The 13,591-nt window shown below is 42.7% G+C and overlaps 1 protein-coding gene and 1 non-coding gene across 6 annotated transcripts in view; both read right to left on the bottom strand.

Moving 5' to 3' along the window:
- ZNF346 (zinc finger protein 346) overlaps window positions 1-2,733 on the bottom strand; it is a 32,587-nt gene extending 29,854 nt beyond the window's left edge. For 3 of the 5 annotated variants that reach the window (XM_058282730.1, XM_058282735.2, XM_058282740.2), the window contains exon 1: window positions 2,508-2,733. In XM_058282730.1, coding sequence (XP_058138713.1) covers window positions 2,508-2,682 — 175 coding nt within the window. In that variant the 5' untranslated portion in view covers window positions 2,683-2,733. Of the gene's footprint in view, window positions 1-2,263; window positions 2,388-2,507 lie in introns of those variants that run through there. The other 2 variants (XM_058282746.2, XM_071211096.1) reach the window with 2 other exon arrangements.
- Window positions 2,734-12,949: 10,216 nt separating this feature from the next.
- Window positions 12,950-13,056, bottom strand: LOC111764513 (U6 spliceosomal RNA). Its single transcript, XR_002797103.2, has one exon. It is a non-coding gene; the product is annotated as a U6 spliceosomal RNA (small nuclear RNA).
- Window positions 13,057-13,591: the final 535 nt, after the last annotated feature.

Here is a 13,591-nt window from a genome sequence, read left to right as displayed (position 1 = left end):
CATAGATCAAAATGTAAAAGTTAGAACTATAAAAAGTCTAGAAGAAAATATATGGGAAGCAGGTGCTCCCATGTACACCAAGTGTTGGTGAGGATGTTAAGAAACTGGAACTCTCAAAACCTGCTGGTGTGAATGTAAAATCGTGAAACCATTTTGAAAAAGTTTGGCAGTACCTCAAAATCTTAAACCTAGAGTTATCATATGACTCAACAATTCTATTCTTAGGTTTATACCCGAGAAATGAAAACATATGTCCACATAAAAACCTGTACACAAATGTTTTTTTTGTTTTTTAAAGATTTATTTATTTATTTAATTTCCCCCCCTCCCCTGGTTGTCTGTTCTTGGTGTCTATTTGCTGTGTCTTGTTTCTTTGTCCGCTTCTGTTGTTGTCAGCGGCATAGGAAGTGTGGGCGGCGCCATTCCTCGGCAGGCTGCACTTTCTTTTCACGCTGGGCGGCTTTCCTCACGGGCGCACTCCTTGCGCGTGGGGCTCCCCCACGCAGGGGACACCCTTGCGTGGCACGGCACTCCTTGCGCGCATCAGCACTGCGCATGGCCAGCTCCACACGGGTCAAGGAGGCCCGGGGTTTGAACCGCGGGCCTCCCATTACAAATGTTAATAGCAATATTGTAAGAGTTCCACTGCAAGCAATTCAAATGTCCATCAATTAATGAATGGATATACAAAATATGGTATATCCAGGCAATGGAATTCTATTCAGCAATAGAAACAAATGAACTACTAATACATTCTACAATGTGAACCTCAAAAACAGCTAAGTGAAAAAAGTCAAATGCAGAAGACTAATGTTGCAGGATTCCATTTATGTGAAATGTTCTAAAAAGGCAAATTTAAGAGATAGAAAATACATCAAAAGCTGCCTAGGGCAACGGGTGGGAGTGGGGATTTACTACAAATGAAATGTTCTAAAATCGGATTGTGGCTATGGTTGCACAACTATACCTTTAGTAGAAACACTGAATTGCACACTTATAATAGGCGAATTTTATGGCCTGAAAATTATAACTCAATACAGCTGTTAAAAAAGATGACCAAAGTAAGTAGAGCTTGGTGTTTCATGTATTTATCTGTACCTTATAAATATGGGAGACGTGAGTTCAGGAAAATGAACTAGATCGTGACTCTGAACATTCACACACACACATATACAGACAGTTCACTTTGCAGAGCACAGGTGCTGTGTTTACTGCGTTGAGGTCCAGGGCATGTCTCCCCTTTCCTCCTAGGGCAAAGGCCACCTTTTCTTTGTGTACCCCCAACTCTTCGATATTCCTCTTCACTACACCTATCCCCCTATACTGAAATTGTTCTGGTGGACCCCACCGCAAACTACTCCAGGACAAGGACGGTACCTTCCTTTACCTCTGTAGCTCTAGAGTCCAGTCAGTCCTGGGAAGAGAACAGACATCAGAGAATGTCTGTCAAGTTCATGAAAAGAAAGCTGGGTGGGGGCAACTCTGTACCAAGAAAGTTTGAAAGCATATAGGAGCCAGGAGACCCAGAAATAGTATACATATTAATTGAGGAATCAGACTAGATCTTTTACACTAGAAAATATACACCAGGGCATAGGTTGTGCAGCGCCCCACTTCCTTGGATGTGGTCAAAAATTCAATTTTATGTCAGAACAGTCAGTTCACAAACAGCCTATTAAGCTTTCCAAAATTAGTCTGCCCAGCAAGTAAGCAAACCGTTAGAGAAACCCATTTCCCTGCAGATAACCCGACGGGATTAGCGCAGCAGCCTAGATGGTTCTTGCACACCTGGGCTAGAGCTATCTAGCTGTGCAAAAGGACTGCAGAGGGGTCACACAACCAGGTCAGGCCGGCTCTAATTCCTCTTCCCAGCTCCACCTTCTCCAGGTGCCAGGTCAAAGGCCGACCTGGGAAGCCTCGGTCTAGAGGTGACCCCCCAAACGGGCCTTGTGTATACTTTTGCTCAGGATCCTGACCCCCATTTCAGAAAAGAGCCGCAGCTATTTGATACCAGACACCGAGAAACGGGGGTAAGCCGGGCTCCGTCACCAAAGCCAAAAGGAAGACAGGGGTCGGCTTGAGAGCATGGAGGCCAGGAGAGAAGAGAGACTAAGGGTGGGAGGAGCCAGGGGATGTGAGGAGTCAGGGAGGAAGGTGCGGGCTATTCGCCTGGGTCCGGGGGCGTCCCAGCCAGCGTGGGTGAGACCCACAGTCCTCGAGCTTGGGATGCGATGCTCTCCGGCTGAGGAGGAAGGGCACAAACCCGGGGCGTGAGTGGGGGTAGGTTCTGGACCTTTTGCGCGCGAGGGTCAGATTCTGGGGACCCGCGATCTTGACTTCCGTCGAGAACTCCGCCGGCGAGCACGAAGCGCGGAGGCGCGGGCCCCGCCAGGGGGCGTGACCGGGGCCCGGGGTCCGGCCCGCGGCCCCGCCCGGCGCTCCCGCCACTCCCCGCGGGCCGAGCGGGCGGGTAAAGGGCTGCCTGCCTCCCAGGACCCCGGACTCACCTTCCTCCCTCCCCACCGGCTGGGCCCCGGACACCGCTTCCCACAGGCGGCGCGCCCTCTCGCGGTCGAAGCGCACCCCGTCCGGCTCCCGGCCCTCCCGCTCCTCCGAGCTGGGGTACGGCTCGGCCCCTCCGCCGTCAGTGGCTTCCACGGTGCCTAACGCGGAATACTCCATCTTCCCCGCCAGCCCTAACCGGCTGAGAGCCGCTCACACTTCTCGGGTCTCGCGAGATCTGAGACGGCAGCGACTTTGCGCTCCCAGCAAATCTCGCGAGATTTAGGCGCTGCAGACCGCGTCCTGGAGCCATCGTTGGCGCTTCCCTTTCATTCGTGCCCCTCTGGCCTCGCAACGTGTGGTGTGGTTGAGAAAACCGGTTGCCGGCGACGCACCAGTGCTTTCCCTTAGGGACGTGCTCTTGTGGTCTGTGGCACTGAATTCTCACTTTGCAAATGGTCAGCCTTTAACACTTAGCTTTTCGTTCTTAAGAAGGCCTCGTTATGTGAGGATATTTTTTCCCATTTTACTGGTAGGGAAACTGAGGCCCAATCTAGGAAGTGGTTTAATCAAGAGTTGGATTGTCTTCACACACGTCATGTCCTTTCCTGCTTTATTTTTTCCCCCTGAACACTTAGCAGTATTAGGCGTAGTGTGTATATGTGTGTGTTTATAAAATTTAATTTGTGGTAATAAATAATATAAAATTTGCTATTTTAACCATCTTCTTGACCACAATTAAGTGGCCTGAATGACATTCACAATGTTGTGCCATCACCACCATCCATTACCAAAACTTTCCCATCATCCCAAACAGAAACTCTGTACCATTAAGCAAAACTCTCCATTCCTTCCTTCCCCAGCCAGCCTTTGGTAACTTTTTTCTTAACAAGGGGTCTGTGACCTTGGATTTAAATTTAAAAAACAACATTATTCTTGTGGGGACACGTTGGTGCAGGTGTGATATATTTATTAAATAACGCAGTATAATGTGGACTTACTGAGGGCTCCGTGGGTTTCACCTGACTGGCTAAGTGGTCCATTGAACAAAAAAGGTTAAGAACCCCTGTAATCTAATCTCTTCTGTCTCTGTCAATTTTCTTATTCTGGATATTTCATGTAAGTGGACTCATACAATGTTTGTTCTTTTGTGACTGGCATATTTCACTTGGAATAATGTTTCCATGGTTTATCCATGTTGTAGCATGTAGCCAAACTTCATTCCTTTTTGTGACTGATGGATACTTGCCTATTATGAATAATACTGTTACGAACATTGGCATACAAGTATTTGTTTGAGTCCGTATTTTCAATTCTTTTGGCTATATACTTGGGAGTGAAATTGCTGAGTCATATGATAATTCTATGCTTACCTTTTTTTTTTTTTTTTTTAGGAGGTACCAGGGATTGAACCCGTGACCTCATCGATAGGAAGCAGGCGCTCAACCACTGAGCTACACCCACTCCCCGCTATGCTTAATTTTTTGAGGAACTGCTGAACTGTTTAGACATAGTCTATATATTTTTTAAGATTTATTTATTTGTTTATATATTTATTTTTTAAAATCCCGCCCCCTGAGATGGCTTCCTCATCTATGTGCTCACCATGTCTGCTCGTTTTCTGCTTATTTTCTCTGGGAGACACAAGGAACTGAACCTGGGACCTCCCACATGGGAGGCGAGTGCCCAGCTGCCTGAGCCACATCTACTCCCCGCTGGCTGTGTCATCTGCTAGTTGGGTCGCCTGCTGATTGTGTAGTCTATTGCTTGTGTTGTCTGCTGGCTGCGGCATCTGCTTGTTGTAGTGTCTGCTGGTTGCAGCATCTACTGATTGCAGTGTTTGCTTGTTGTGGCGTCTGCTGGTTGCAGCATCTGCTCATTGTGGCATCTGGTTGTACCAGTTGTGGCACCTGCTTGTTGTGGCATCTATTCTTTGTGGTGGTTTCCTGTTGTGGCATCTGCTCAACTTCTTTAGGAGGCACCAGGAACTGAACCCAGGACCTCCCATGTGAGAGGCGGGTGCCCTACTGCTTGATCATATTCTCTCCCCGTATATATTTTATTTTTGAGATTTTTATCTATTTTGTTATCAGCTCAATCTCCAGTGACTAGAAATACAGTCTGGCCCATAGTAGATATATGCTAGATATTTGTTGAATGAATGAAGCTTTTAACCTCATTTATTCAAATATTTACTGTGTTTACTATGAGCTAGGTGATGGTTTGAGCATTGGAATACTAGTAGAGGAGAATATAATAAATAAGTCAACAGATAAGATCATTTCAGAGAGTAAAAAGTGCTAAGGAGAAAATAAAACAAGAATACAAACTGGGTGAATGTGTGGGAAGAACATTAGATAGGTTGATTGGGGAAAGCTTCTGAAAAAATGACGTTTGATCTATGGCCTAATTGATGAGATGAGTTTGCCATGCAAAGAGCTGGAGAAGAGTGTTCCAGGAAGAAGGAAGAGCAGGTACAAAGGCCCTGAACCAGGAGGGAGCCTGGTGTTTTGGAGGAACTGGTAAAAGGTTAGGATGGCTGAATTAGGGAACAAGAGGAAAGTAGTATCAGAGGAGACCAAAGAAAGACAGAGATTATTCTTGTCGTAGATCACACACCTCATCAATGGAATTTACTCACTTATACTACAAATATTGATCACCAGTTAGTTCTATGTTAGGTCTCATGCCAGGCTTCAGAGCTTTTAATGCAGTAGATGAGTGATGTTTATGCAGTGCTTTACAATTTATAAAGCATCTTTAACATGTAACACTCCTCAGGACTGTTCTCCTATGGGAAATTATTTTCATATTTGACCAATGAAGAAACAGATAGAGAGATGAAGGTTTTACCAGGGTCATACAACTAATTATACAAAGAAACTGTGCTTATTCATTGGTCCTCAGACTGCAAATGTCCTTTTGTTGTACCAGAAGACTGGCCTAAAACTCAGTGACTATATATTACTGGTCTTAAGGAAGAGGTCTAAGTACCTATATTTGCACAGCATGGATTATTCAGCTAAAAATCCCAAAGGACAGAGGGCATTTTCATTCAAGTCTCAAAACCCACAAGGGTATTTTTGAACACCGTAGAGTAAATCCAGGGAGTGGAGTACTTAAGTTGCTGTGCATATTACTGGAAAACACTCCCTTTCCCCTCTCCCAATCCAATTAGATGCTCAAAATAATTTTCATTATTCTCCAGTGATGCCTTCAGGGTTCATCCTCTGTGCCCCTGAGCCCGGGTCCATAGCTACAGCACTGTATCTAACGTCCTCCACTGTCACTTGCTTTCTGCCCTTTCCTTGTTTAAGTACTTCCAGGTACAGCCCAGGTCTGAGTTCCTTGCTGGGACCTGGCAGTAAAGGTGATGTCATGGACTCGTTGGATTTGGTTTTATTTCTTCCCTGGGGAAAATGAGAACCGTTTTCCAACATGTTCTGCTGTGTATTGTTGCTGTGGAAGATGAACAATCCCAGGGAAATGGCTTTGCCAAGGGACAGGAATTGGCCACAGTTCAGCAGACTTTTTGGTTGAGTAAACACTGCTTCTGTGTGTGTGTGTGTGTGTGTGTGTGTGTGCGTGTGCACGCGTGCAAACCTATACTCCAGAGTTTAGTAAATTATAGTTCCTGCTCTCAGGGAGATTAAACCCTTGTGAGAGAGGTAGAGATGCTTACTGCATACATAAAATCAGAGTACGAATTAGCTGCTGGAGTAGGGGTGACAACCTCGGCTAGCGCGGATGGGGCGGGACAGTGAATCCACAGTGTGTGGATCACGGATGGTGTCTGGGTTGTCCCATCTGAGGTTTTCTACTTCTCAGCTCTGGGCATAGCCATCTCTAGCTGTTAGAGGTGGTCATGGATTAGGCTTTTGTAATGGGATGTGCAGAGGTGCTGTCTGATTCAGAACCTGAGATTGATCCAGAGCAAAAGCTTCTGAGGAAAACTGTGGAAGAGCCACATGGGGGGTGGGGGTGGAGGTGGGGATGGCATATTTTTGCTGAAGTCCTAGTCCACTTCTTGGATTGGAACATTTTATAGTGGCTTCAGGACTGCAGGGAAGCAGTGTCTTCAAAGAATGACCAGGTTAATTCAGAGGCTTTCCAAGGACAGATTGAGGGTATAGTAGATTTTGCTGATTACAGAATGGGATTTCCAGAGGATTTAGAGAAAAAGGGGAAGGAGGAGAATTGGATTAAATTTAGATAGTGCTTCCCAACTTTTTCCACATCATAACCAAGGTTAGAAAATGAGCGTATCAGTAAGGCACATGAGATTAAACAGACAAGGCTGCTCCCTCTCACCCAGTGATGGTCTAGGGACTCCAGCCGTTCCAGGCTGCTGGGCCACCTTTGGGGCTGGAGGCATGGGTGTTCAGAGCCACATGGAGATCAAAGTCTAGCTCCCAGTGGATGGCCATGATGGCTTTGACCCTGAACCTGTGAGTCAAGCAGGATGGGGATTAACCCTCCTAATCTCTGAGAAATAAGTAGGCCCCAAGTTAAAGCTATGAGGTGCCCACCTTGAAAACAACTCCTCCATTCTACACTCCTGTCCTAAGGGACCTTAGGTAAATTACTTGTGTAAGGCTGTAAAATGAGGAAATGATACCCACCTCATGGTTGTTGTAAAGATTAACCCAAATAATCTCCATAAACTACCTAGCACAGTGTCTGGCACATAGTAAATGGCATCTGTTACCAGTTTATCTTGAAAGTTCTAATTTTTCTGGTAATTCAACAAATTGAAATCAGGTTTGATGAACACTATCAACTAAATGCTGTTTTTCTCCATAATTTCTAGAGCGGGTTTTTTTTTTTTTTTTTTAAGATTTATTTTATTTCCCTACCCCCCCCCATTGTCTGCTCTCTGTGTCCATTCGCTGTGTGTTCTGTGTCCACTTGCGTTATCCCGCGACACTAGGAAACTGCATCTCTTTCTTGAGTTATCTTGCTGTGTCAGCTCTCCGTGTGTGCGGCGCCCCTCCTGGGCAGGCTGCTTTCACATGGGACAGCGCTCCTTGCAGAGCGCACTCCTTGCACGTGGGGCACCCCTATGCCGGGTTGCCCTGCATGGCATGGCACTCCTTGTGTGTGGCAGCACTGCGCGTGGGCCAGCTTGCCACATGGGTCAGGAGGCCCTGGGGATTGAATCCTAGACCCTCCATATGGTAGACGGACGCTCTATCATTTGAGCCACGTCCGCTTCCTGAGAGCAGGGGTTCTTAACCAGGGGTCCATGGACCAGGAGGACTGCGAGCTTGAATTGAAAAAAATCAAATTATTATCTTTATTTTCTCTGACCTCTAACTGAAATCTAGCATTTCCTTCACTTATGAATGTATATAAAAGATAAATTATAGTAATGTTCGTTTCACCTGACTGGCAAAGGGGTCTGTGGAACAAAAAAGGTTAAGAACTCCTGTTCTAGGCCAGTTTTAATTAATAATCGGTGCATTCAGGTAGGGATCAGAATAATTTAGTCTAGTTTAACACACCCAAGGAAATGTAGAGTGGCCTAAAATGATCCAGCCAAGCTCCTTCATCTCTGCTGAAGGGTTGTTAAGAAGTCAGTATAGTTCTTGGACTGGTATAATAAATCAAATCTTCAGGTTTTATTAAGGGTCTCCTACATGAAGTGTCAAGGCATTGTTCTACGTTCCTGCTTTATGTACAGCACATCGGTGGCTCTCCATTCCTGTAAGACAAGGTTAAAATGTCCCGCTGTGGTGTTAGATGCTCTCTATCGTCTGATTTCTCCTCTTTCCATCCCTTTACTCTGATTCAGCAAATATTTAATAAGCTCCAACCATGAACCAGACATTTTGTTAGGTACTAGGGAATTTCTCTTTTTTTAAAATTACTTTTTAATTGAGGTGTAATTTACATAAAGTTTACAAGTACGACTTTTGAGTAAATTTATATATATAAGCAAACCCATGTAACCAGCATGTTTGTCAAGATGTAGCCAGCATATCAGAATGCTCCCTTGTGTCTCCTCCCAGCCGTACTCACCCCAGGGAAACCATTATCCGGACCTCTATCACCATATCTTAGTTTTGCCTGATCTTGAACTTTGTATAAATGAGTTGTTTAATTTCCAGATATTTGGGGGCTTTTCTAGTTTTCTTATTTTTAATTTCTAATTTAACTCCATTGTGATTAGAGAACATCATCTGAAAGATTTTAATCTTTTGAAATGCGTTGATATTTGTTTCATGGCTCACAATGTGGTCTATCTTGGTGACCATTCCATTTGTATTTGCAAAGGATGTATATTTTGCAATTTTGGGTGTAGTGTTGCGTAAAGGTCAATTATGTCCAGGTGTATTCAGATCTTCCGCATCTTTACTGATTTTTGTCTAATTCTGTTAACATTACTGAGAGGAGTGTGTATTAATATGTCCAAGTATGATTGTGGATTTGTCTATTTCTCTTTTTGGTTCTGTTGCTTTTTTCTTCATGTATGTCATTTCAAATAAATAATGGGAAAGTCATATTTTCTAGTTATATTGACCATTTTATCAGTATGAAATGTTCCTCTTTATCCCTACTAATGCTTTTTTTTAAAGATTTATTTTTACCTACTAATGCTTTTTTAGTGTTCTTTTTTTTTTTAAAGATTTGTTTATTTATTTAAATCCTCCCCTCCTCCGGTTGTCTGTCCTCCGTGTCTGTTTGCTGCGTCTTGTTTCTTTGTCTGCTTCTGTTGTCGTCAGCGACGCGGGAAGTGTGGGCGGCGCCATTCCTGGGCAGGCTGCACTTTCCTTCACGCTGGGCGGCTCTCCTTACGGGGCACACTCCTTGCGCGTGGGGCTCCCCTACGCGGGGACACCCTTGTGTGACAAGGCACTCCTTGCGCGCATCAGCACTGTGCGTGGACCAGCTCCACACGGGTCAAGGAGGCCCGGGGTTTGAACTGCGGACCTCCCATGTGGTAGACGGACGCCCTAACCACTGGGCCAAGTCCGTTTTCCCCTTTAGTGTTCTTTTCACCTCCATATCCTTATGTTTAAAGTGCTTCTCTTGTAAATGGCATATAGTTGATTTTTTAAAAACAATTTTATTGAAATGTATCGTTCATATACGAACATACATAAACAATAAATGTATAGTAAAAGTTTGTGAATTTATAAAGCAAACATGCATATCATCATACACCGCTTCCATACATCACTGCATCACCAACACCTTGCATTGTGGTGAAACATTTATTATAAACTATGAAAAAGCATCATCAAAATATTACTGCTAATTATATCCATCTTACATTTAGTATATTTTTTCCTCAATCCACCTGCTCGTTAACACCCTGTATTTTTTTTGTTTTTGTTTTTTTATTGACACCCTGTATTAATATTAAAAATTGGTTATAGTTCATGAGAGAATGTTCTCATATTTGTCCTGTTAACCACAGTCCATCTTCCAACACTGGATTCCCTGTGTTATACAGCCCCATGTTTTGTACAGTCCATTCAAAGTGTGCGCTCAGTGGCTCTCAGGTTCATCACAGAGTAGTGCTGTCATCACCTCAGTCAATTTTAAAACGTTTTCATTACTCCAAAAGGAAAAATTCCATACCCCTTTATACCCCCAGTAGTTGTCTCTTAGAATTGATATAATGTCTTTGCCATTGCTGCAAAAATATTACAATATTACTGTTAACTATTGTCCGTAAGTTATATTAGTTGTAATTTTCCAGTGTATCACCATTTTCTTAACACTTTGTGAAAGAACATTCTTATATTTTTACTATTAACCACAATCTTCATCCACCACTGAAATCATTATTATAACACCCTAGTTTCCTTTCAATTGACATTTACATCCACAGATTATCCCTTTCAGTCACAATCTCATTTATAAATCTTCAGTATTAGTTATACTCACTCTAATGTGCTCTATTCATTTCTACACTTTTAAAATAAACCTTATTAAAAATTATACATACATTGAACATCCGCTTCCATTCTCAACCTACATTCTGTTTCCTAGTAACTGTACTTTAGAGTTTACCTCCATGAGTTCACTCATTGTATTTAACTCATATTAGTGGGACCATACTATATTTGTCTTTTTGTGTTTGTCTTTTTAAACTCAATATAATATCCTCAAGGTTCATCCATGTTGTGGTACGCATCCCAATTTCAATTTCATTTTTTCTTATAGCTGAATAGTATTCCATTTTATGTGTATACCACATTTTGTTTAGCCATTCCTTGGTTGATGGGCACTTGGGCTAGTTTCATATTTTAGTAAGTGTGAATAATGCTGCTGTGAATATCAGTGTGCAAATGTTGGTTTGTTCCTTCCTTTCAGTTCTTCCAAATATATTCCTAGTAACGGGATTGCTAGATTTTATGACAGTTCTATATTCAGCTTCTTGAGATACTGCAAAAGTGTCTTCCACAAAGGCTACACCATTCTACATTCCCACCAATGGTGAAGGAGTGTCCCTAATTCTCCACATCATCTTCAGCACATGTAGTTTTCTGTGGTTTTTAAAATTTTTTATGATTGCCATTCTATAAGGTATGAAATGGTATCTCATTATAATTTTCATCTGCATTTCCCTAGTAGCTAGTGATGTTGAACATTTTTTCATGTATTTCCTCTTTGGAGAAATGTCTTTGTAAGTTTTTTCCTTATTTTTAAATTGGGTTGCGTGTCTTTTTATCATTCATTGAGTTGTATGATCTCTTTATTTAACATGGATATCAAACTCTTGGTGAATATATGGTTTCCAAATATTTTCTCCCATTGAATTAGACTGCCTTTTTACTTTCTTGACCTCCCGACTCACTTTGAAGTCTCTTAGCCATATAAACTCATTTGTCTTTAACTTTTTCCCCCTTTATTCAAGATCTTTCTCCAGTTACATTGCTAGTTGATGCTTGGTAGTAATCCTTCAGTGCCAGGGAGGCTTATCCCTGGGAATGATGTCCCATGATGAGGAAAAAGTAATGCATTTATATGCTGAATTTGGCTTAGAGAGAGGTCACATTTGAGCAACATGGAGGCTCTCAGGAGGTAACTCTTAGGCACCCTTCAACACTAGACTGAGTTGTTTAGTTCAAGAGCAAAGGCTCATAAGCTTTATCATCAATATCAAGGGCCTATCAGAGGACCATTGTACTTCACTAGTCATTGCCCCTATACTTGGAGGATTGTTGCTCTTCCATTAAAGAATGTGGCAGAGCTCCCCAGATGGGAATTCAATATTCTTTCAGTTATTGTGTGAATCTCTATGCATTGTGACAAGGTCCCATGAACATTTGAACACATTTAAATACCTTATATGTATGCCCAGGTGAACTTCCTCCCATAATTCTTTTAATGTGCTTTTGGATTCATTTTGCAAGTATTTTGTTGAGGGTTTTTGCATCTATATTAATTAGAGAAATGGGTCTGTAATTTTCTTTCTTTGCAGTATCTTTACCTAGTTTTGATGTTAGAGTGATGTTTGCTTCATAGAATGAGTTTGGTAGCATTACTTCCTGTTCAGTTATTTGGACGAGCTTGAGCAAGATTGATATTAGATCATCTTTGAATGATTGGTAGAATTCACCTGTGATGCCTTCTGGTCCTGGGTTTTTTCATTTTGGTGATTTGTTTGATAACTGTTTCAGTCTCTCTGCTTGTGATTGGTTTGTTGAGGTCTTTTTCTTCTTGGGTCAGTGTAGGTTGTTCTTGTGTTTCTAGGAATTTGTCCATTTCATCTACATTATCTAGTTTGTTGTTATACGGTTGTTTTAGAATCCTCTTATGATCTGTGGCGTCAGAGGTAATGTTCCACCCTCACTTCTGATTTTATTTATTTGCATCTTCTCTCTTTTTTTCTTTGTCAGTCTATCTAAGGGTTTGTTGATTTTGTTGATCTCAAAAAACAACCTTTGGTTTTGCTCATACTCTCTCTTTTTTGTTCTTAGTTTCACTTATTTCTGCTCTGATCTTTATTTTTTAAAGATTTATTTTTTTAATTTCTCCCCAACCCCTTGTTGTTTTGAGCTCATTGTGTGCTCATCTTCCTTTTTTAGGAAGCAGTGGGGACTGAACCCAGGACCTCCCACTTGGGGAGGAAGTGTCTGATCACTTGAGCCACCTTTGCTCCCTGCTTTGTTGGCTCTTCCATTATGTTTTTCTTATTGTGTCTCTTGTTGTGTTACCTTGTTGCATTAGCTTCCTGCACCAACCCATCACATCAGCTCACTCTTTTCCTCATCTTCTTTGGGAGGCACCAGGAATCAAACCCAGGAACTCCCATGTGGTAGGTGGGAGCTCAGTTCCTTGAGCCACATCTACTTCCCTCTCATCTTTATTATTTCTTTCCTTCAGCTTGGTTTGGACTTGGTTTGCTGTTCTTTTTCCTTCTTCTAGATGTGCAGTTAGATCTTCATTTTAGCTCTTTTTTTTTAATGGTCAAAAAACTTATATTTAGAATTAAAATATGGAACTCTTGACAAGTTTGTTTGTCATCTTTGAACAGGGGCCATGCTAATCTTCTCAGTGTCATTCCATTTTTAGTATATGTGATGCCAAAGTGAACACTCTTTTTTTTTTTTAAGGTTTATTCTATTTATTTTTCTCCCCTTCCCTCCTGTTTGTTCTCTGTGTCCATTCACTGTGTGTTCTTCTGCGTTGGCTTGCATTATCTGGCAGCACTGGAAAACTGTGTCTCTTTTTTTGTTGTTGTTGCATCATCTTGCTGCGTCAGCTCTCCATGTGTGCAGTGCCACTCCTGGCAGGCTGCGCTTTTTATGCACGGGGAGGCTATCCTTACGGGACGCACTCCTTGAGTGTGGGGCACCCTTACGCGAGGGTGGCCCTGTGTGGCACGGCACTCCTTGCCTACGGCAGCACTGCACGTGGGCCAGCTTACCACATGGGTCAGGAGGTCCTGGGAATCGAACCCTGGATCCTCCATATGGTAGACGGATTGAGCCATGTCTGCTTCCCAACACTCATCTTTTTTAGTGTAAGTGTTGCAAGCTATAAATTTCCCTCTCAGCGCTGCCTTTGCTGTATCCAATAGTTGTTTTTGTTGTTGTTGTTGTTTTTTAAGGTACTGAAGCTGGTGATTGAA

The sequence above is a fragment of the Dasypus novemcinctus genome, chromosome 2 (genome assembly GCF_030445035.2).
Source record: "Dasypus novemcinctus isolate mDasNov1 chromosome 2, mDasNov1.1.hap2, whole genome shotgun sequence".
Lineage (NCBI taxonomy): Eukaryota > Metazoa > Chordata > Mammalia > Cingulata > Dasypodidae > Dasypus > Dasypus novemcinctus.
Note: the sequence above shows the minus strand (reverse complement) of the source record. Positions and strands in the feature narration are given on the sequence as shown.